Genomic DNA, 24,180 nt, shown 5'->3' with positions numbered 1-24,180 from the left:
TGTTTTTTACCACAGTTGCACTGGAACTGTACAAACAGGGAGCTACCTGAATGTGACCACTCTTTGGGATATAATTTCTTATTTCCAATCAAGAAGCAAACAGAAGACAATCATATACAATTTGTACTTATCTATTATACATTACAACTATCCACACATACACTCACTCATACCTCCCCACCACCCTCCCACATACACTGAAATACAGACATGTCCACAATCTTCCATATGTTGTTTTAAATTTGAAGAAAGTTTTGAGTTTACATGTTTACAGTTGTCTAAAGAGTCAGGACTTGACTCAAACAAGTTAACACTGAATACAAGTAAAACCAAGACCATGCTTTTCAGTTCTTCACAAAGACTAAAATTAAATTCAGTTTTGCAAATTTGAATACAGGGAGACCTAGTAGAGCAAGTATTTGATTTCAAATACTTAGGGGTTTGGCTGGTATCAAAATTGAAATTTTCAACACATATTTCCAAAATTTCTGCTAAAATTTCTCTAAAACTTGGTCTACTGTCGAGAATCAAACACTTTTTGCCCATGGGACTTAGGAAGATGATGTTCAATACCTTAGTCCTTCCCCATTTCGATTATGCTGCGAATGTATGGTGTAATACGAATCAAAAGTATTTGAAGACACTTGAGCTCCTCCATAAATGAGCTGGTTGACTGCTCCTCGAAGTTCCCCGTGATACTAGTACGGGTTGGGTATATGAAAACTTGGGTTGGGTCAGCCCTCAAATTAGATGGAAGCGCCAACTGGCAACACTAGTCTACAAATCCGTAACAGGTAATGTACCTAGTTACCTCATTCTTTCCAACCAAATTCATCTTCATAACAAAAGACAGGCCAGTAGAGGTAACATATACATCCCTACAGCTAAAACTGAAAATGGGAAACAGGCATTTCACTACAGTGGTGCTGTTCTATGGAACAATCTAGCCCTGTCCATAAGATCAGCTCCAAACTCATAGATATTTAAAAGACATCTTAAGAATGTAGTCTGGTAATGTGGGTGGATATCTTTTAAAGTGCACTATGCATCTATAACTTTTTGTCCTGGTTTGTCCCTTTTGTTTGTTTGTTGCTAGGTTCCATTGGGAGTACAGTGCTAATGCACTGAAATGGTGTCTGTATAAGAAAGATTAATAAATAAATAAATAAAAGACTTGCAAGATTCCTGGATAAGCAATACTTTGTTTTGACCTTTATATATAATCCAATAGCTGCTTAACAAACTAAGAGATAAATTTGTTAGTTTAATATATGACAAGTGCATCATAATTACCTGTATTCCAGGAGGACCGGCTTTTCCCATGGCTCCTTTCCTGCCCTTTAAACCCTGTAAATAATGGCAGTATAGAAATTATCGACAATAGTAATTTGAATGTCATAAGCAATTTACAGAACAAGAACAAGAATTCACAGTGTCAAGTTTTTTTAAAGACCTACTGTCATAAATAATTATGATAATCATAATTCATTAAACTTGAAATTTGTCATACCCTTTGGTACTAGTCTACCTACCATGTTGTCAATATACCCAGGACCAGTATTTCCCACATTTGGTCCTGGTCTATCTGTATGTCTACTTACCATTAGTCCCTCTGGTCCCCTATACCCAGGAGGACCAGGTTTGCCCATGTCACCCTTTAGTCCTGGTCTATCTGTATACCTACTTACCATTGGTCCCTCTGGTCCCCTATACCCAGGAGGACCAGGTTTGCCCATGTCACCCTTTAGTCCTGGTCTATCTGTATATCTACTTACCATTGGTCCCTCTGTCCCCTATACCCAGGAGGACCAGGTTTGCCCATGTCACCCTTTAGTCCTGGTCTATCTGTATATCTACTTACCATTGGTCCCTCTGGTCCCCTATACCCAGGAGGACCAGGTTTGCCCATGTCACCCTTTGGTTCTGGTCTATCTGTATGTCTACTTACCATTGGTCCCTCTGGTCCCCTATACCCAGGAGGACCAGGTTTGCCCATGTCACCCTTTGGTCCTGGTCTACCAAAGTATCCTGTTAGTCCATCGCTACCCTGTCAGTGAAAAGAATTTTAAGTAATGATTAATTAACAATTAAAATGTCAATTATACCAAAAAGAGATTTAAAAATACAAAAACATCCACCAGAAACATCCCTGTGAAATTTCAGCCAAATCCAACTAACGATGACTATCACATCATGACAGTGCCCATCAAGTATGATGTCCGGACTGCCCACATTGTACAGACTAGTTGACTAAGTTGAACTTATTAGCGACAGTGATTCAACATGAGGGTACACGTACATGTAGGTGCAAGTATCACCATTACCATTTTCCAGCTTTAGTTTAGTTCTTATTAAATATCGTAATTCTGGTAGTTTTTGCTTTGTATTTAATATCGTAAACCAAAGGGAGAATGGCTAAACCATTCATTCAATGGTGTGTACACTCCTGTAAACCATTCATTCAATGGTGTGTACACTCCTGTAAACTATTCACTCAATGATGTGTACACTCCTGTCAACCATTCATTCAATGGTGTGTACACTCCTGTAAACCATTCATTCAATGGTGTGTACACTCCTGTCAACCATTCATTCAATGGTGTGTACACTCCTGTAAACCATTCATTCAATGGTGTGTACACTCCTGTCAACCATTCATTCAATGGTGTGTACACTCCTGTGAACCATTCATTCAATGGTGTGTACACTCCTGTAAACTATTCACTCAATGGTGTGTACACTCCTGTAAACCATTCATTCAATGGTGTGTACACTCCTGTAAACCATTCAGTCAATGGTGTGTACACTCCTGTAAACTATTCACTCAATGGTATGTACACTCCTGTAAACCATTCATTCAATGGTGTGTACACTCCTGTAAACTATTCACTCAATGGTGTGTACACTCCTGTAAACCATTCATTCAATGGTGTGTACACTCCTGTAAACCATTCATTCAATGGTGTGTACACTCCTGTAAACCATTCATTCAATGGTGTGTACACTACTGTCAACCATTCATTTAATGGTGTGTACACTCCTGTCAACCATTCATTCAATGATGTGTACACTCCTGTCAACCATTCATTCAATGGTGTGTACACTCCTGTAAACCATTCACTCAATGGTGTGTACACTCCTGTGAACCATTCACTCAATGGTGTGTACACTCCTGTAAACCATTCATTCAATGGTGTGTACACTCCTGTAAACCATTCACTCAATGGTGTGTACACTCCTGTAAACCATTCATTCAATGGTGTGTACACTACTGTCAACCATTCATTTAATGGTGTGTACACTCCTGTCAACCATTCATTCAATGATGTGTACACTCCTGTCAACCATTCATTCAATGGTGTGTACACTCCTGTAAACCATTCACTCAATGGTGTGTACACTCCTGTGAACCATTCACTCAATGGTGTGTACACTCCTGTAAACCATTCATTCAATGGTGTGTACACTCCTGTAAACCATTCACTCAATGGTGTGTACACTCCTGTAAACCATTCATTCAATGGTGTGTATACTCCTGTAAACTATTCACTCAATGGTGTGTACACTCCTGTAAACCATTCATTCAATGGTATGTACACTCCTGTAAACCATTCATTCAATGGTGTGTACACTCCTGTAAACCATTCATTCAATGGTGTGTACACTCCTGTAAACTATTCACTCAATGGTGTGTACACTCCTGTAAACTATTCATTCAATGGTGTGTACACTCCTGTAAACCATTCATTCAATGGTGTGTACACTCCTGTCAACCATTCATTCAATGGTGTGTACACTCCTGTAAACCATTCATTCAATGGTGTGTACACTCCTGTCAACCATTCATTCAATGGTGTGTACACTCCTGTAAACCATTCATTCAATGGTGTGTACACTCCTGTGAACCATTCATTCAATGGTGTGTACACTCCTGTGAACCATTCATTCAATGGTGTGTACACTCCTGTGAACCATTCATTCAATGGTGTGTACACTCCTGTCAACCATTCATTCAATGGTGTGTACACTCCTGTCAACCATTCATTCAATGGTGTGTACACTCCTGTCAACCATTCATTCAATGGTGTGTACACTCCTGTAAACCATTCATTCAATGGTGTGTACACTCCTGTAAACCATTCATTCAATGGTGTGTACACTCCTGTAAACTATTCACTCAATGGTGTGTACATGTACACTCCTGTAAACCATTCATTCAATGATGTGTACACTCCTGTCAACCATTCATTCAATGGTGTGTACACTCCTGTAAACTATTCACTCAATGGTGTGTACACTCCTGTGAACCATTCATTCAATGGTGTGTACACTCCTGTAAACCATTCATTCAATGATGTGTACACTCCTGTCAACCATTCATTCAATGGTGTGTACACTCCTGTGAACCATTCATTCAATGGTGTGTACACTCCTGTAAACCATTCTGTTCATGACAGTTAAAGGCCAGGGTTTTAATCCCACGTTCTCTGATTAGTGTTATTGTTGAGTGGAGCCATATTGGATTACATAGGATTGTTGTTGTGGACCCATTTCTTTCTATATCTCTACCAAACAACTGTTTTTGACATCAAGATTTACATAGGATTGTTGTTGTGGACTCATTTCTTTCTATATCTCTACCAAACAACTGTTTTTGACATCAAGATTTGAATCCTAATCTGAGCAGAGTCTTTAATTTAAGTGTGGCTGGGTGGACAACAAAAAGGACAATAAGATGTACTATCCAAACTTACTGGAAGTCCTGATATTCCACTGACACCTACACTTCCAGCTTTTCCCATTTTACCCTGAAATGACAACAAAACAAGACAATACAATTTATAATGAGGAAGAAATATTCACAAGTTTATATCATTACTCACACATTTTGATCTAATATGTAAACATGTCTCCACCACTGTATGTATTAAGGGCAAGTATCAAGTTCTGATATATTGGAAAGCAAACTGAACTGAAACAACTGTTCAAACAATTGTACAATTCTGTGTTGATAGACCATTTTCAGTGCCATTAGACAATGTTCTTGGTATTGGGTACGTTATAAATCTTTTTGATTGATTGATTGATTGATTGATTGATTGATTGATTGACATTTACTATAAAGGAATATTCAAACAGAAATATGTTGAGGAGAATTACATTGAATCAAACAACTAACAGACAGATATGGATTTTAAAGTGACATATTGATAACAAATGGCTATTTACTTTCAATTTTATTGTATGAAACAAGGTTACTTATGTTTCCTATCAGAGAAAAATGTGAAACAGCATACATCAAGTCCATGTTTGTAACTCAATAAATTGAAAAACAAAATACAGAAGTGTGTAAAATCTGTGTTATTGGTATGTACAATGTACAGTAACAAACAATTTGATATTATGTTTTTAGTATTTGCTCTATTTTATCATTTCCTATATTACAAACTATTTTATGCAATCTGACCTGTTAATTAGAACATCACTAGACTGCCATTTATTGAAAATGTCAACATTCCATATTTTTCAGACAAAAAACTTTCATTACCTGCATTCCTCTTCTTCCTTGTTTTCCTTTCAAGCCATCATAACCAAGTAATCCTTTTGGTCCTGTCAAACCTTGATCACCACGGAATCCTGGAAGTCCTCTCATTCCCTACAACAGGAAACATATCAATCACAGTTTATGCCATGGTTTTCAAATAATAATATATCCCCCCCCCCCCCCCCCAAGATTACATGCATAATGACAAGATGGTAATATCAGTGGTAAAATACAACATTGCTTTCTAAAAGTTGATTTTAACAACTTGAAGATGCCCTCAAATTATGGCAATCTTACTCACAAAATTTCATATCTATGATGTTAGACCTATGGGCGTGGTCTTGTTGCTAGGCATATTTACATATATTTTTTGAATGTTTATTCAATTGTCTAATATTAATCCCTGTTGTTGATGACCAAGTACTTTTTGAGATATAAGTTTTTGACCAAAAATGAACATTTTTACACCTAATTTGCATATCACTGATGGAATCATGGTATGCTTAATATTTCTTTGTCCAGACATCCCTAGATGCATTCCCATTAAATTTCAGCCCAATCTACTCAGTAGTTTTGGAGTTATAGATTTTTAACCAAAAAGACACATTTTTAGCCCTAATTTGCATATAACTGATGGAATCATCATGTCATGAACAAATCTTACTTTACACCCCCTTAAGAATGTTCCCACCAAATTACGCACCAATCTGCCCAGTAGTTTCTGAGTTTAAGTTTTTTGACCAAAAATCACATTTTTTTACATAAATCACACACCTGTGATGCGATCATTTTGATTTGAACAATTTCCCAACTAGACACCTAAGGTAAAGGACCCACCAAATATCATGGCAATCGGTTCAGCAGTTTTTGACTTTAAGTTGTTTACACACACACACACATCCACACACACACACACACACACACACACACACACACACACACACACACACACACACACACACATGTTAGACCCAGATAAAAACCTGTAATCTATGATGTTAGACCCATATAAAAACCTGTAATCTATGATGTTAGACCTATATAAAAACCTGTAATCTATGATGTTAGACCCAGATAAAAACCTGTAATCTATGATGTTAGACCTATATAAAAACCTGTAATCTATGATGTTAGACCCAGATAAAAACCTGTAATCTATGATGTTAGACCCATATAAAAACCTGTAATCTATGATGTTAGACCCAGATAAAAACCTGTAATCTATGATGTTAGACCCATATAAAAACCTATAATCTATGATGTTAGACCCAGATAAAAACCTGTAATCTATGATGTTAGACCCATATAAAAACCTGTAATCTATGATGTTAGACCCAGATAAAAACCTGCAATCTATGATGTTAGACCCAGATAAAAACCTGTAATCTATGATGTTAGACCCAGATAAAAACCTGTAATCTATGATGTTAGACCCATATAAAAACCTGTAATCTATGATGTTAGACCTATATAAAAACCTGTAATCTATGATGTTAGACCCATATAAAAACCTGTAATCTATGATGTTAGACCCAGATAAAAACCTGTAATCTATGATGTTAGACCCAGATAAAAACCTGTAATCTATGATGTTAGACCTATATAAAAACCTGTAATCTATGATGTTAGACCTATATAAAAACCTGTAATCTATGATGTTAGACCCATATAAAAACCTGTAATCTATGTTAGACCTATATAAAAACCTGTAATCTATGTTAGACCTATATAAAAACCTGTAATCTATGATGTTAGACCTATATAAAAACCTGTAATCTATGATGTTAGACCTATATAAAAACCTGTAATCTATGATGTTAGACCCAGATAAAAACCTGTAATCTATGATGTTAGACCCATATAAAAACCTGTAATCTATGATGTTAGACCCAGATAAAAACCTGTAATCTATGATGTTAGACCCAGATAAAAACCTGTAATCTATGATGTTAGACCTATATAAAAACCTGTAATCTATGATGTTAGACCTATATAAAAACCTGTAATCTATGATGTTAGACCCATATAAAAACCTGTAATCTATGTTAGACCTATATAAAAACCTGTAATCTATGTTAGACCTATATAAAAACCTGTAATCTATGATGTTAGACCTATATAAAAACCTGTAATCTATGATGTTAGACCTATATAAAAACCTGTAATCTATGATGTTAGACCCAGATAAAAACCTGTAACCTATGATGTTAGACCCATATAAAAACCTGTAATCTATGATGTTAGACCCATATAAAAACCTATAATCTATGATGTTAGACCCAGATAAAAACCTGTAATCTATGATGTTAGACCCATATAAAAACCTGTAATCTATGTTAGACCTATATAAAAACCTGTAATCTATGATGTTAGACCTATATAAAAACCTGTAATCTATGATGTTAGATCCATATAAAAACCTGTAATCTATGTTAGACCTATATAAAAACCTGTAATCTATGTTAGACCTATATAAAAACCTGTAATCTATGATGTTAGACCTATATAAAAACCTGTAATCTATGATGTTAGACCTATATAAAAACCTGTAATCTATGATGTTAGACCCAGATAAAAACCTGTAATCTATGTTAGACCCATATAAAAACCTGTAATCTATGATGTTAGACCCATATAAAAACCTATAATCTATGATGTTAGACCCAGATAAAAACCTGTAATCTATCTTAGACCTATATAAAAACCTATAATCTATCATGTTAGACCCAGATAAAAACCTGTAATCTATGTTAGACCTATATAAAAACCTGTAATCTATGATGTTAGACCCATATAAAAACCTGTAATCTATGATGTTAGACCCATATAAAAACCTATAATCTATGATGTTAGACCCATATAAAAACCTGTAATCTATGATGTTAGACCCATATAAAAACCTGTAATCTATGATGTTAGACCCATATAAAAACCTGTAATCTATGATGTTAGACCCAGATAAAAACCTGTAATCTATGATGTTAGACCCAGATAAAAACCTGTAATCTATGATGTTAGACCCAGATAAAAACCTGTAATCTATGATGTTAGACCCATATAAAAACCTGTAATCTATGATGTTAGACCCAGATAAAAACCTGTAATCTATGATGTTAGACCCAGATAAAAACCTGTAATCTATGATGTTAGACCCAGATAAAAACCTGTAATCTATGATGTTAGACCCATATAAAAACCTGTAATCTATGTTAGACCTATATAAAAACCTGTAATCTATGATGTTAGACCCAGATAAAAACCTGTAATCTATGATGTTAGACCCAGATAAAAACCTGTAATCTATGATGTTAGACCCATATAAAAACCTGTAATCTATGATGTTAGACCCATATAAAAACCTGTAATCTATGTTAGACCCAGATAAAAACCTGTAATCTATGATGTTAGACCCAGATAAAAACCTGTAATCTATGATGTTAGACCCAGATAAAAACCTGTAATCTATGATGTTAGACCCATATAAAAACCTGTAATCTATGATGTTAGACCCATATAAAAACCTGTAATCTATGATGTTAGACCCAGATAAAAACCTGTAATCTATGATGTTAGACCCAGATAAAAACCTGTAATCTATGATGTTAGACCCATATAAAAACCTGTAATCTATGTTAGACCATATAAAAACCTATAATCTATGTTTTATATAGACCCATATAAAAACCTGTAATAAACAAGAGTGTCAATCAGAATGAAGTGTATAAAGAAAAGCCCTAAACATGTGGCACAGAACTAAACACTGTCTGCAGAGTAGAACTAGAAGCCTCATGTCACACAAATCCTCAACATGTTTGCTTTCTGCTACAACTACATGCATAAAAACTATAGAGCTGGTGTTGATACATGCTGTACTGTAATATTCTACAGTGTTTCCGCTGCCCACTCGCCAAATCGCAAAATGTGAATAAAATCTGCATTTGGCGAGAATATTTTTGATACAATAGCCAAACTTGCGAAGCCAATTTAGAATAGGGCACCAGAAAATCTATGCGTAATGCTTGTGGTTTCTTTGTCACAACGTGGAATATCCGTAATTTAAACTAAATTGTATTACATTTAGAAGGAGGTGTACACATTGTGCGTTCATCAAAAGTTAAACAAATCATAAAATTGTTACATCAGCAATGCAAATAAACGTCCCATCCAACAAACTTGTAAGTTCCGTTGTGTAAAACTTTCAGCATCTGAAATGTATTAATCGCCATCTTAGTTTCCGTACGGCGACAATCCCAAGTACCCGAAAGAGAGTCATTCTCAGCCAATTCAGGGTTCGACACTGGAGTAAAAAAGTCACTATCCCACAGGACTAGTAAAATTGATAACGTAGTAGTCCTGCAAAAAATTTGGTGGTCCTATCTTTAAGTGCTTTCGCTTGTTCACTTAGGCTCTTCATCTCTCTTAGTTTTTGCTCTACTTCTAATTCACTTTTCCAAACCCCATATTTATTTCAAACCCTGTGTTGTAATTGAACTGTCTATTTCTTTGTAGTTGTTTGACAGTGTGCATCATCAACTCCTTACTGTAATTTTATTCTCTTTTTTATGTTTTGGAGCTTCTTCTCTTTTTTTGTTGCTTTATGTGAGTAGTTTGTCTTAATGGGGGGGGGGGGGAGTAATAAGATATTATGTGGTCTTATTTCTAGCTTAAATACTACATAACATTTCTGGTACACATTGATCTAACTATTGCATTTTTAAAAGACAAAAAATTACCTTCCCATAGAGCAAGTCTTTATAGTGTTGTCCTTAGTGCATATTAGAATGTATTTACAACATAAAAATAAATAAATTTGAAGGTTATCAGCAGTTACAGCAAAATTTTGTTACTAATTACATGTACAAGCCACTTCGTCTATTTTCATGTCTATGTACTTCCGGGTTGACATAAACGTTAAACGTGATACAGTCGGTCCTATAATTACTAAGAAATGACAAAACCGTTCGCAAAATAAAGTTCAGGATTTTAATTTTTCAAACTGAATATCAATATCCACTACACATTCAATAACTGGTTTCGTGTATTTAGAAATGTGCCCCAAAACATGAACACGGAACACGGAATCGTGTCAGTATTACTAGCCAAATTAGCAGTTTCATTGTAGGCTGTAAGTTGTACCGGTAAAAAAACCGATCATCACATCATGTAGGAAGTACAAAAACATAGAACACATTGTTTTCTTGCTGAATAAACTCACTGAAATAACAATACGGTCAAATTGCGTCTTCGATTTTGACAGCCACCATTATGATTGAGCTTCACTTAGTTCCGTTGAACGTGGCCGGGCCCGGACATCCAATTTGTACAGCATTTTTACAAAGGGAGCTCGTCAATAACCTACCGAATAATTAACTCAGAAACGTAGTTTAAATACTAACTGATCTAAAAATTACTGTTTAGAAAGACTACGCATCCGTACATAAATACGAAATCGTGCGACAAAGATTTCAACTTTACTAATTTACTTGTTACAGTGTAGAGGCCAGTCTTACCCTTATTATACACATATCATCGTACAACTAATTTTATTGGCTATAATATTAGCTACATTTGAAAGGTCTCACTTGATTGGCTCACCCTTCGCTATTCCCGTTTTCAAGAGACACCCCGCCAGAATAAAGTGCCACGTAGTACAGCAATGGCGCGAGATCGCCTGTTGGGTGACTTTCCCAACGGGTGTGCTTTTCGAATACTACACAACACATGATAAGCTTTTATGACACGGAATCATAGAAAATCTACCCCGTTTCCAAACTATTAGTTTAAATGGTCAAAATTAGAAATTAAAAATCAAATGAATTTTACTATGACCGTAAATTCATATAGCCGGTGGTTTGAATTCTGAGCTCCCTAATATACCTATCGAAAAGACACTATCCCGTCGGACTACCTGCAATGGGCATTTTAGTAACCTCTCACTTGATCATGAGGTGCATATACTGGAATGAACCATTCTGTAGGAGGGGTGGAGAATTTGGATTGAAGTTTACAACCCTTTTTCGAACAAATATTTGTCATTTGGGCGCACAATGCGTAGAATTAAGACTATAGAACATATTACATTGCTTGTTTGACGTCAATACTGTCCTTTGAAAAGTTGCACTTTACCTAAAGTCTGGCGGACTGATTTCCAATATGGCGTCGGTCATAATGCTCATTAACATATCCATTTTTTTGTCAAATTACAAAAAAAAAATCATAAAAAATAGAAGAGAAGACGTACTGACTTGAAATTAACAAATCTAAGTAAGCCACCCTCTGTGCATCAACACACCAGATATCAAAGCAATCTGACTTGAAGTAAAAGAGGAGTTGATAAAAATGTCATTTTTGGAAAAAAAATCATAAAAAATTGAAAATGGCACAGATCAACTTGGCATGAACAAATCTGAATAGCCTCCCCCCAGGGAACATGCACACCAAATATCGAAGAATTCCGACTGTCACTTTCGGAGTAGATAGTGAAAATATAAAAGTTTGACGGACACCTATGATTCACTCTACTCTCTATACCTCAATACCAACCTATACCTAAAGCTACGCTTTCAGCTTTCGCTAACAGCAGAGCTAAAAAGTTTCATTTTTAGTGAGAATGAAATGGTGACGTGGCAGTTTGAATTTATCTAAGTGAAGTTTTCAGCATAGACTGTCCAACGATCTGGTCCATTTGATCATCGTTTCACTCGTGAGGGAAGATGCTTCACCGTAATGGCCGTGCTATCGATGGAAACCCTTTCTCACCACATCTGTTAATAAGTAACTTAACCAATCAAGTGGATAAGTAATGGTAACATCGCGTAATGGTCAGGGGGCACATGAAACTGTTGAAACGTTATGCATACGATGGGTCATATTCAAATTTCACAGGTCACACTGCACATTGCGATTTAGAAAATAGTTACAATGAGACCTGATTAAAACCTCGATGTTTGGTGCTATAACTTCGAAGCAAAGATGAGAACCGTACGTTTGCCAACATGACATGAAAAATGCATGTAAATAAACAAAGTAAAAACATACAATTTTGTGTCATTGTCTTTATTTATATAGGTTCATTTTTATCGCAAAAGTTTGGCTAATTGAAAGTCTGGTTTGGCTAATAAATTTTGAAGCAAATTAGCCAAAATTGCTAGTAAATGTTTTGACCCAGAGGAAACACTGTTCTATACTTCTATGTGTGTATTTCTGTGCTACATGTTTAGAGATAAGCTTTTATTCACCCACTTTATTTCATTTATTACAACTATTTCTTCTCAAAATCACTGAAAAGATATGAACTTATGTGATCTAACTGAATGAAAATCCAAATTCCCATTGTACAAACAATTCACTTACCATGTAATAGAACTGATTTGAGAGTTTTCTAGAGATATCTGTTATGAGAATGTCATTTTTAGAAGTTGTGGACAATTAAACACTGGATTTGAAGGTGCTGGAAAATCTAAGGAATCCTCTTACGTGTACACTTGACCACAGCATATAGAAGGATGCAATCCATAATAAAAGTACTTCTAGTCATGTGTTTACTAAGTACAGACGTGTTCAAGTGTGTGTATATTTGTATATGTTGTATCCTAGCTGCTACTAGTCTATACAGTACTTTACGATTCATACCTTCATTCACTGTGGTATACTACAGTTGGCATCCAGACTATCTGATCCTTTTACACAAATGCCTATATTGGGGGCTGTAATAGACAATACAAAACTTACCATTAAACCTGGCAGTCCTTCTTCTCCTTTAAATCCTTGGTTTCCAAGTTGTCCCGACATTCCATGAATTCCATGAATTCCACTCATACCTTGTTTTCCCTATTAATGAAATAGCCATATACATGTACACTGTTATTGTACAATCCACTGCTAACAGTAATACATCAAAACTATTAAGTGCAACATTACAAGTTTCACTGTCATTTGATTTCTTTTGAATCCCCTTAGACCTCCAATATTACATTTCCTGATAGTGGGACAGACAAAGAAGGCTGACACTCCACCAAAAAGAAACAGAAGCAGTGTTGAACTATCTACTGAATGAAAAATCTCTGAATTTGAAGAAACTTATTGGGACTATTTGATCTGTTTTAATCGTCTGCAGAACTGGGCCTTTATCTTGTATACTTTACAGAGTTTGATTACAAGATAATACAAAATATATCAAGTGAAAGCAAGTGATAACAACTCAAAGGGCTGAATTTACACACTCTCACGTATTTGATACCACAATATACAGTTGTGCCTTAAGTTTGACCTTTCAACTTTGACCTCTCATAGCCAATAAGATAATGTATCAGCAAGGTGTTGAATGATGGAGAGAAAGAAGAAGAAATATCAACAGACCTTCCTACCTTGGGTCCTGCTTCTCCAGTGTAGCCACGTGGACCAGATGGACCAGGCCAACCTGTCGATCCTTTGTCACCCATAATACCATCCATACCTGGAAGACCCTACATGTACAATAAAACAATTTGACAATTGATTGTCACAACTCAAAATTAGCTGTACTCCAGGGCAGCGGAACTATGAAACATCATATCTAGACTATCAAGTCTGTTAGACCAATGGAAATCAATAGAAAATTGTAAGAGAAACAGTTCACTTGGCTAAAACTGACTATACCAAGCCTAACAGTTAATTCTGAGCCCTGACTTTAAACTTTAGTCTAGAATAAGTTCTGGTGCATATCATTGAGGAGAATAATATTTCTCACATTCCTGCAAGCTGAGAGTGTGGGACAGCCAGTGTGAGAACAAATCAATCTCACACTCTGTATCAATGCGCAACTTAAATTTTTTTCCAAAACCTATTGTTGCTTGGTTTACTAAAAGTTCCATAGTCAGCAGGCGTTGGTATTGATTGACGAATAGAATAACATATAATGTAGAACCGGAATTACGTACATTCCAGCAGACGATAACAAAGCAAACGGGCTAATAATGTTGACATTTACGCCATGCCTAAGATGATAAAATATTGGCGATGCATTTAGGTAGGATTCTCATTTTTTATTATGATTGGAGAATTTAAAGTTAGAATTTATATATATATATATATATATATATAATATTGTCTAATCAAAGTGAGTTGGTTGGAACTTGAGGTGCTAAGTTGTAACTCCAAGTTTCACGCTCAATGCGTTCATCAAAAAGTCAGTTCTCATATTTTTTCAACTAAGAGTTTTGTAAAAGTTCAACTGTCATACTTTGTATGTATAAATAAAACACACTGGCTTTCAAAATGTCATATATAATATCTTTCAAGAGGACAGTTATTATGGAGTGTTTCACAGCATGAATATTCTTTGGTTGTGTGTGTGGCATCAAGGAACATATGGCCAAACATGGCATTGTATGGCTCAATACATATTTTCTTAGTGACTTCTAAAAATGGGTGTATGGTACATATAATTGTAAGGATTGAAAATAATTTGGACTCTTACGGTTTTTTTTGGTGTTTAAAAATAACAACTCCTGTAATTTTGGTATAAATACATAAAACATAGCTTACATGTGACTAAATAAATGTACAACTTACAGTTAATCCCGGTTGTCCTGGTAACCCTCGACGACCTGGCATTCCCGGATAACCCTTGAAAATAGAACACAACATTGACCTTTTGTAATTTATTTTTTTATTTTACATTTGTTTTGTCTGTTATTTCTGATATTTAGTATGGGAAAGAAGAAAAGAGAGCCCACATCAGGCAGGAGCTGAAATCATTACTGTTTAGTTTGATCAATAAAATATGACTCTAGTAATTGAGGCTTCAGTTTATTAAGATTGACACAAACCAAAATATTGTTGTTTGATGTGAAAAGAAGTTGTTTTGCAGAGCTATTGAAAAAGTTGGGCCAGAATAAAATAATCCTATATGGAATCTTTATTAAGACAATACTTTAATGTGATGACCCAGGATTGAAACATAGCCCTTTAAGAGAGAGAGGACTTGTCAATCTTCCAAAGGCATATCACTGGTACAAGACATTTTCTATTTATAAACAATACTTTTTATCGCTTATAAATTTTACTGAATACAATTATATAAATTATAAATTGTAAATTCAAGGTCTCTGTGAGTCACACATTTTATAATACATGTACATCTTACCTTTCTACCTGGTTGGCCTCTTGGACCTGGCATTGTTCCATTGTCACCTGGTTGCCCATGAATACCGTTCATACCGGGAGGACCATGTGGTCCAGGTAGACCCTATATAAACAAAGGTAATTAGTCAGTGTTAGTATATCAAATTCAATCTTTCAAAGGATAATTACTTTCTTTAATAACAAGTGCTCTCTTCATTAACTAGTAGTAATTGGTAGCACATGTAGACTAAATAAGAGCAATTCTAAAGCATGTACTCTTTCCTACAACTCTTACAATGACTGACTGCATCCACAGCTTTCTCATTGGTGCTTCCTTGACGAAACATCATGCATTGCCCCTGGGCAAGGAATGCTGTTAATATGGTTCAAATATGCTAGAATGGTTGGCTGGCAGTTGCCATCACAGTGAACTGGGAAGTTGTATGTCAGATAACTCACTACAAGCACAACAAGCTAGGAGTGAAAGACATCTATCCTTCAGTAAATATACTTTCTCTTGTAATGTCATACAACAGTTTTACTTCAAAAATTTAAACTCACAACTGTTCCTTTTATTCCAGGTTTTCCAAGCTTTCCTTGAGGACCCTATAACACAAAAACATACAGTTATGTATAAAAGCTAAAATACAACCTTTGAAATATTGACTGAAATGAAACCACAACACTGTAAAGGTCCAATCAAATGGCTAGTGATTTATTCCTGCTTTATTCTATTCTCAATTTAAATCTTCAATAGCTTAAGGTAGTTATATAGTACAAGTTCTACCCTCATTTTCTTATTTATACTTTATAAATCATAAAAAATTTGAATATATGTACTGAAGATTGGGGTCCCAGAATTAGGTGAAAAGTTAGGATAACTAAAAATTGATGCACTTTTGCTAAAAATCAAACAATTTTTTTTATTCAATTGTGTTGTGCAGACATAACCAGTAATTAATTATCCTACACGACCTGTTTTTTCATTCGATGTCAAGGAATTTTTCATTCATGTATTTTATGAAATTTTGACACCATACCATATTTCTCTGGGCAAGTTATTTTGTGTCTTTGTTCCTAATGAGGAAAGACATTCTTTTACCTGCGCAGTGAAGACGTGCAGTAAAAAGACCAGTTTTCAATCTTAAACCCAGTTTGAGCATTGATATTGTGTGTCCATATCTTACCATTTTGCCTTAGTTTGGAGTAATCACTAGCCACTCCTGCCACTCCTGTACACTTTACATGTAGCTTCGGTGTCCAACAAGGCTCTATACTATCTCCACTCTTATTCAGTATCTTTGTAAACGACTTAGGGGAGTACCTAAGCAATACACATCAATTCTCTGGTGCGCAAATTGGCCTAATTAAGCTTACTTACCTCCTTTTTGCCGATAATCTCACATTTGTTAGTACTTCTAAGATAGGTTTACAACGTTCATTAAACAATTTGCATGAATATTGTTGTAAATGGAAACTAACGGTTAATATCGATAAAACCAAAATTATTGTATTTAGAAGGGGTGGAAGTCTAAGAAAATATGAAAAGTGGTTGTACAATGGTCAACGAGTAAAGGTAGTCTCTTTCCAAAGCTATCTTGGTATAATGTTTTCGTGGACTGGCAAATGGTTCCAAGCCCAAAAGGCTTTAAGTGAACAAGCAAATAGAGCTATATACAGTTTTTGATACGTAATCTACCGGTACATAGATATAGTACTATACCCGCGAATGTCACCTTGAACATTTTTGATTGTAAAATTCTGCCAATTCTCCTTTATGGCTCTGAAGTGTGGGGTTTCCATCCTGCTGAAGATACTGAAAAGACTCACAACAAGATGTTACGTTACATCCTGCAATTGTATAACAAAACCCCCATCGTTGCCATAAGAGGAGAATTGGGAAGAGTTACCTTAAAGGTTTATAGATACTGTAGAATTGTTAAATATTGGTTGAGGATTTTGAAAATGGATGAGGAAAGACTTGTAAGTAGATTTTACAAATTTCATTTAAGTAAAATTGACATAGTTAAATATAATTTTTGGGCTAGAGATGTCAGACATTTACTCCAAAGCTATGGCTTTGGGGAGATATGGGATCAACAAGGTGTTGGTGATGAATTGAGATTCCTAAAAATATTTAAACAGAGATGTATTGATATTGATACACAATTATGGTCTGAAAGTATGAATACGTCTAGAAAACTTGATTGTTATGCTTATTTAACCTCTCTTGATAAACCAATATTCAAACTGATGCTTTGTAGATTTAGAACCTCAACACATAATTTGAAAATCGAAACTGGTCGTTGGAATGATACTCCAAGAGTAGAGAGACTTTGTGAAATAGAGGATGAATTCCACTTTTTACTTGTATGCCCATTTTATACTTGTATAAGGTCAAAATATATTGCCAATTACTTTTATAACCCCCCACTGCACCACAAATTTGTATTACTTCTGTCGTCTCGAAAGGTTGACACTCTCAGAAAACTTAGTAGATATATATTTTATGCTACTAAACTTAGAAAAGATAATACTAGAAACTCTGAGACTCAGACAGCCTGATATTTTCTGGTGATCCGTTCATTTTTGTATATTTAAAGTTTGTATTTTTTGGCCGGTGGCCAACAATACTGAATAAACAATTGATTGATTATGAAAATGACAATTTTCATATTACTTTACAGTGATTAAAATTCTTATCTGACTTACTGGTTTTCCTGGTTCACCCACTCTTCCTCGTTTTCCAGGTATTCCTTGAAGTCCTGGTCTACCTACACGTCCATGCTTACCACGGTCTCCTTCACTACCCTATTAATTCACAATTTGCAACATTGTATATTATACATTACTGTTCAAGCCCTCCCTCTCTCTCCCTCTCCCTCTCCCTCCCTCTCCCCCTCCCCCCCCCCTCTCTCTCTCTCTCTCTCTCTCTCTCTCTCTCTCTCTCTCTCTCTCTCTCTCTCTCTCTCTCTCTCTCTCTCTCTCTCTCTCTCTCTCTCTCTCTCTCTCTCTCTCTCTCTCTCTCTCTCTCTCTCTCTCTCTCTCTCTCTCTCTCTCTCTCTCTGAAACTAGTAGTTTAATATGTTTGCATGTACAAGACTAATTGCCAGTAACTAGGCAAGCTCAAACATAGTTTTGTTTCTGATCTGAGCAGAAATTTATAAGATTTACATAATACATTTTCTGCTAGTGAACTTTGGTGTCATGTAAATAAGTCAATTTTGATGAGATGGTTGGAACTTGGGCTGGATGAGAGCTTACATTGTGATTGCAATGTGATATTTTGTATCATGCTTGTCAACACTTCACTAAGACATGCATATCAAACAATCACTGAACTTTACAATATTGGTTTTGACCTTATAGATTCATACACCTGTGATTAGAAACTTTTAATAAGTTTGACAATGTATACTATAAAGGTTATCACAATAATTTATCAAAGTTGTGCCAATAAATTTGTAATAAAATGAGACTGAAAGTACACTACTGAGACAAGTTAGATGTACGTTTGTCGTAATTGTTGGTGTGTGTTTGTGTGTGAGCCATTTATGTGTGTTTGTGTCTGTCAGCTAGTATTTGTGTGTGTGTGTTTATGTGAGGCATATAATTATGTGTTGTGTCTGTCAGCTAGTATTTGTGTGTGTGTGTTTATGTGTGGCATATAATTATGTGTTGTGTCTGTCAGCTAGTATTTGTGTGTGTGTGTTTATGTGTGGCATATAATTATGTGTTGTGTCTGTCAGCTAGTATTTGTGTGTGTGTGTTTATGTGTGGCATATAATTATGTGTTGTGTCTGTCAGCTAGTATTTGTGTGTGTGTGTTTATGTGAGGCATATAATTATGTGTTGTGTCTGTCAGCTAGTATTTGTGTGTGTGTGTTTATGTGTGGCATATAATTATGTGTTGTGTCTGTCAGCTAGTATTTGTGTGTGTGTGTTTATGTGTGGCATATAATTATGTGTTGTGTCTGTCAGCTAGTATTTGTGTGTGTGTGTTTATGTGAGGCATATAATTATGTGTTGTGTCTGTCAGCTAGTATTTGTGTGTGTGTGTTTATGTGAGGCATATAATTATGTGTTGTGTCTGTCAGCTAGTATTTGTGTGTGTGTGTTTATGTGAGGCATATATATGTGTGTTTGTGTCGCATATAATGTGTTTGCGTCAGTCAATATGTGTGTGTGCATGTGTGTATGTGAGTGTGTGTGTGTATGTGTGGTGGGGGTTATATGTGTATGTGGAGCATGGGCATATATGTGTGTGTGTATGGGGGGGGGGGCATACTGGTATATGTGTGTATGTGGAGCATGGGCATACCGGTATATGTTTATGTGGAGCATGGGCATATATGTGTGTATGTGGAGCATGCAATGGGCATAATGTGTGCATGTGGAGCATGGGCATAATATGTGTGTGTGGAGCATGTAATGGGCATAATGTGTGTATGTGGAGCATGGGCATAATATGTGTGTGGAGCATGCAATGGGCATAATGTGTGTATGTGGAGCATGGGCATAATATGTGTGTATGTGGAGCATGCGAGTGTATAGCGCATGGGCATATATGTACGTGTATGGGGGTATATTATGTGTGTGTGTGTGTGTGTGTGTGTGTGTGTGTGTGTGTGTGTGTGTGTGTGTGTGTGTGTGTGTGTGTAGCATGGGCATATATACATGTGTGTGTGGAGCAATGGGAATATGTGTTTCAAATAAACTATGTTTAACTTATCATATGAATGCAATTAATGTTTATAATAAATTACCTCAATGCCTTTAGGTCCTCTGAAGCCAGGCCAACCAAGCGATCCAAGAAGACCCTCAAAGTAGGAAACAAAGTGAGTATTAATCAATATCTGACATACAAATTACATTTGTTGGGAGGTTATTTAAACATTAAGTCAATATTTAAACATTTCAATAGAAGTATTGATGTTTCAGACTTTTTTCCATGTTTTAGAATTTTCTTAGCTGGAAATTTATTTGCTGATCGCCACACAGTAATTGTTTGCACCTTTCAGCTATTATATACCTGTACAAAGACATGATATATAGATCCCAACCAACCCCCAACCCTCTCCACCCAAACCTCTAAACACAAACATCCCCATCAACCCCCAACATACCCCACCCTCTCCATCCAAACCTCTAAACACAGCTAATATAGTACAGGATATGTTTTGACTTACAGGATCACCTTTATCACCTTGGGCACCATCAGAACCTTTGAGTCCTCTTTCTCCCTATCACAAATTGATAGCATGGGAAATATGAACAAGGTGAATAAATGATCAAACATAGCAACAACTAAAATCACCAATATTTTGAATAAAAATTCATTAACAAGCTTTTCTTAGGTGAAGGTAAAAAATAACTATGAGCACACTACATGAGAGTTACTTATAGAAAGAGAGTGACACACTGTAAAAAGCTACAGTAACTGTAACATTCAAGAATAGCTCTATTAATAATCAAATATCTCAGGTGTAATGAATATTTTCTTATAGCAACTTAACATACAATAACACTGCAGTTCTAGGCTGATATTGTTTCATTTTTTCTGTCTGTGTCATCGTTTTCTCCATAACGGCTTGCTCAATTCAAACAAAATTTTGAAGACGTATTCCGTAGAGTAATGGCAAGACTTGATTAGGTTTTGGTAAAAATCCTGTGAATATTAATGAGCAATTTACGTAATTAATGATTTTCGGTAATTAGGCTATATCTCAAGAATGCACGCTTCAAATTCATTATAACTTGGTCCACACATTTGCGATACCAAAGCGCACCTGTCCTGAAAATATTACTAATGTAGCTTTTAGTTTTAATAAGATATTGGTATATTTTCGGTACATTGTCCACAAGATCGTAATGGACATTAAAGGACGCCCTCAACAGTCGTTGTTGTGCAAGTGAAGATATCGAACGAGTTTTTAGCACAGCATGATGGAGATCTCCATCATATTTTGAGCATTTGGTAAGTACTCGTACATATTATTTATAGTGTTACTTGCAACTACATGTAACATGAACAACTTCAACGTTTGAACGTTACAAATCAAATCAATCGCCATTTTCGTCCACAGTGCAAGGTCACACACATACGTACAACGGTACATGTACGTACAGCATTGTGATGGACGCCATTTTCTTTAATCGATCGAGAACAAATAGATTACTTTCCATGTAATATTACAACACGAAGCGTTGTCATTATGCCAAAAATATAGGTCGTGTTCTTATTGTGCCAAAACTATAGGTTATGAATGTATGTATGTATGTATGTATGTATGTCTGTATGTATGTATGTATGTATGTATGTATGTATGTCTGTATGTATGTATGTATGTATGTATGTATGTATGTATGTATGTATGTAAAAAGGAAAACAGTTTCTCGTCAGGAAATGTTGTCTAAAGTGGTGCGATGATGCGATTATTTTTTTTTACATTCTCAACAAATGTTAATCAATCTACTTATCATTGCAGGTACTGTTCTTTATATTTAGTACTTTACAGCAAGTGTGTATGTTGGGCATGTCATGGGCTAGTTCATGATTAGTTCTGCAGTTGTTTTCATTGAAGTGGCATATTAATGTAGGGAGAGTTACTTTTGTGTTTTCCCTTTCATCTGCAGACTGAATTGGCTTACAGAACTGAAGAAAAAAATAATGAGGAAAGAGGATACTTAAGTGATGGGCGCTGACCAGAAACTATTTTTTTTTTTGGCCTTTTAATAAATCTCTTTCTACGATGAGTGCTATGCTACAACATTCTATAAAGCTTCATGTTACATGTTGTGGTTGACCAGGAGATCACTAATAGCAATGGGCAAATAGCAATCAATGAGAAAAAATAACTTATTGCACACGTTCTGTTGTATTCCAACAAAAAATTGTCTGTAGGAACGACAATCTCAAAACTTTGTCCTTACGGAAGCCATTCAGTTTAAATCTGGTGACTACATACTTTTCTTCCTTTGATTCCATTAAATCCGGGCAATCCATCTTTGCCACTTTTTCCCATAATGCCTGTTTCTCCCTTCCTTCCTGGATTACCTGGAGGACCTTCAGGACCCTGCTAAATTCAATCAACACAAAAAATAAAACTCTCCTCAATCCCAAACTTGTAGGCTATTACAGAAAAATAAGGCTAGGCTATTTACCCAGAAGTACACATTTCTAGAAAGATATGGCAAGAAATACTTTATCCTGTTTGCTGTAAAACATTTTAAAATGGCAGTAGCACAAACTAGCAATATTTTATAATGTTGTTTCGATTTTCAATTCACCAATATTACTAAACATGCACTAAGGTATAATAATTGCAATCACTATAATCATTAGTCCTTGGACCCCTATAATGCAGCTTTCATTCAGATATAACAACGTTCACATTACTTGTTTTCATTCAGATATTACAATGTTCACATTACTTGTTTTCCTTGTGGGCCTTTAGATCCTGGTGGACCTGGTTTTCCTAGAGGTCCTCTTGGTCCTGGTTCACCTGGTAATCCTCTTGGACCTGGTGTACCTTTTAGAGACTGTGATAATGGCAAAAAAATAGAAACCAACATTTAAATTCCCCTCAAGACTAGTGTAGTTTGTTTAATGTAACAATGTTGAACTGTTAGTAGTATATTTTCCTCAATTCCAAATCCTTAGTACCTGATTTTCATGTCATAACATGCCATCTCTTAGTTATTCTCATTGGTGGAATTACACCAATATTAGTTGTAGGAAATGACAAAAATATTAAATAGTTTGGCCAATAGGAATGTTGTTTTGTAGCATCTATTGGGCTGAAAGTAATCAAGGCCATGATAATTGAATACTTTTGTAGCCTCACTTGGTGAACTTTTTGTATTCTCCAATGTTTCATGACAAAAGTTGGTTGCATTGTATTCATCAGTCAAAACATTTTACTGCAAGATTATTTCCAATGATGTAAGTTTAAATATTCACAAAATTGTCCTACTTACACATTTTCTTGACTTCATGTACTATCATGTGATTGTCTTAGTTACACATTTTGTTGACTTCATGTACTATCATGTGATTGTCTTAGTTACATATTTTGTTGACTTCATGTACTATCATGTGATTGTCTTAGTTACATATTTTGTTGACTTCATGTACTATCATGTGATTGTCTTAGTTACATATTTTGTTGACTTCATGTACTATCATGTGATTGTCTTAGTTACATATTTTGTTGACTTCATGTATTATCATGTGATTGTCTTAGTTACATATTTTGTTGACTTCATGTATTATCATGTGATTGTCTTAGTTACATATTTTGTTGACTTCATGTACTATCATGTGATTTCAGATCTTCTGTTACCTTATATTGGGGTGGTCTTTTATGACACTTCTTATGAAAACGGTTGAAAGATGGATAAATTATCAATTTGTGATTGACTGCCATAAAGTGTTTAATTTCACTCTGTGAATATCAATTTTCATTTGTAATTATGAACTCAAAGTTCATGAACTTTCATTCTAGCTCTGAAATAACTTTACTATTTTC

The 24,180-nt window shown here is 35.4% G+C and overlaps 1 protein-coding gene and 1 long non-coding RNA gene across 2 annotated transcripts in view; both read right to left on the bottom strand.

Annotated features, from left to right (window-relative positions):
* Positions 1 to 13,985, bottom strand: part of LOC144440762 (uncharacterized) — a 66,058-nt gene extending 52,073 nt beyond the window's left edge. Inside the window, exons 1-6 of the mRNA XM_078130140.1 lie at positions 13,904 to 13,985; positions 13,277 to 13,375; positions 5,549 to 5,656; positions 4,755 to 4,808; positions 1,949 to 2,047; positions 1,294 to 1,347 (exon numbers count right to left, since the gene is read on the bottom strand). Coding sequence (XP_077986266.1) covers positions 1,294 to 1,347; positions 1,949 to 2,047; positions 4,755 to 4,808; positions 5,549 to 5,656; positions 13,277 to 13,363 — 402 coding nt within the window. The 5' untranslated portion in view covers positions 13,364 to 13,375; positions 13,904 to 13,985. The remainder of the gene's footprint in view (positions 1 to 1,293; positions 1,348 to 1,948; positions 2,048 to 4,754; positions 4,809 to 5,548; positions 5,657 to 13,276; positions 13,376 to 13,903) is intronic.
* Positions 13,986 to 15,714: 1,729 nt separating this feature from the next.
* LOC144441222 (uncharacterized) lies at positions 15,715 to 23,115 on the bottom strand. Its single transcript, XR_013481232.1, has 7 exons — positions 23,084 to 23,115; positions 22,618 to 22,725; positions 20,839 to 20,892; positions 20,416 to 20,469; positions 18,362 to 18,460; positions 16,211 to 16,255; positions 15,715 to 15,773 (listed from the first exon to the last, which is right to left on the bottom strand). It is a non-coding gene; the product is annotated as an uncharacterized LOC144441222 (long non-coding RNA).
* Positions 23,116 to 24,180: the final 1,065 nt, after the last annotated feature.

This window comes from Glandiceps talaboti, chromosome 10 (assembly GCF_964340395.1).
Source record: "Glandiceps talaboti chromosome 10, keGlaTala1.1, whole genome shotgun sequence".
NCBI lineage: Eukaryota > Metazoa > Hemichordata > Enteropneusta > Spengelidae > Glandiceps > Glandiceps talaboti.
The sequence above is the reverse complement of the archived record's forward strand: the minus strand, read 5'-3'. Positions and strand labels throughout refer to the sequence as shown.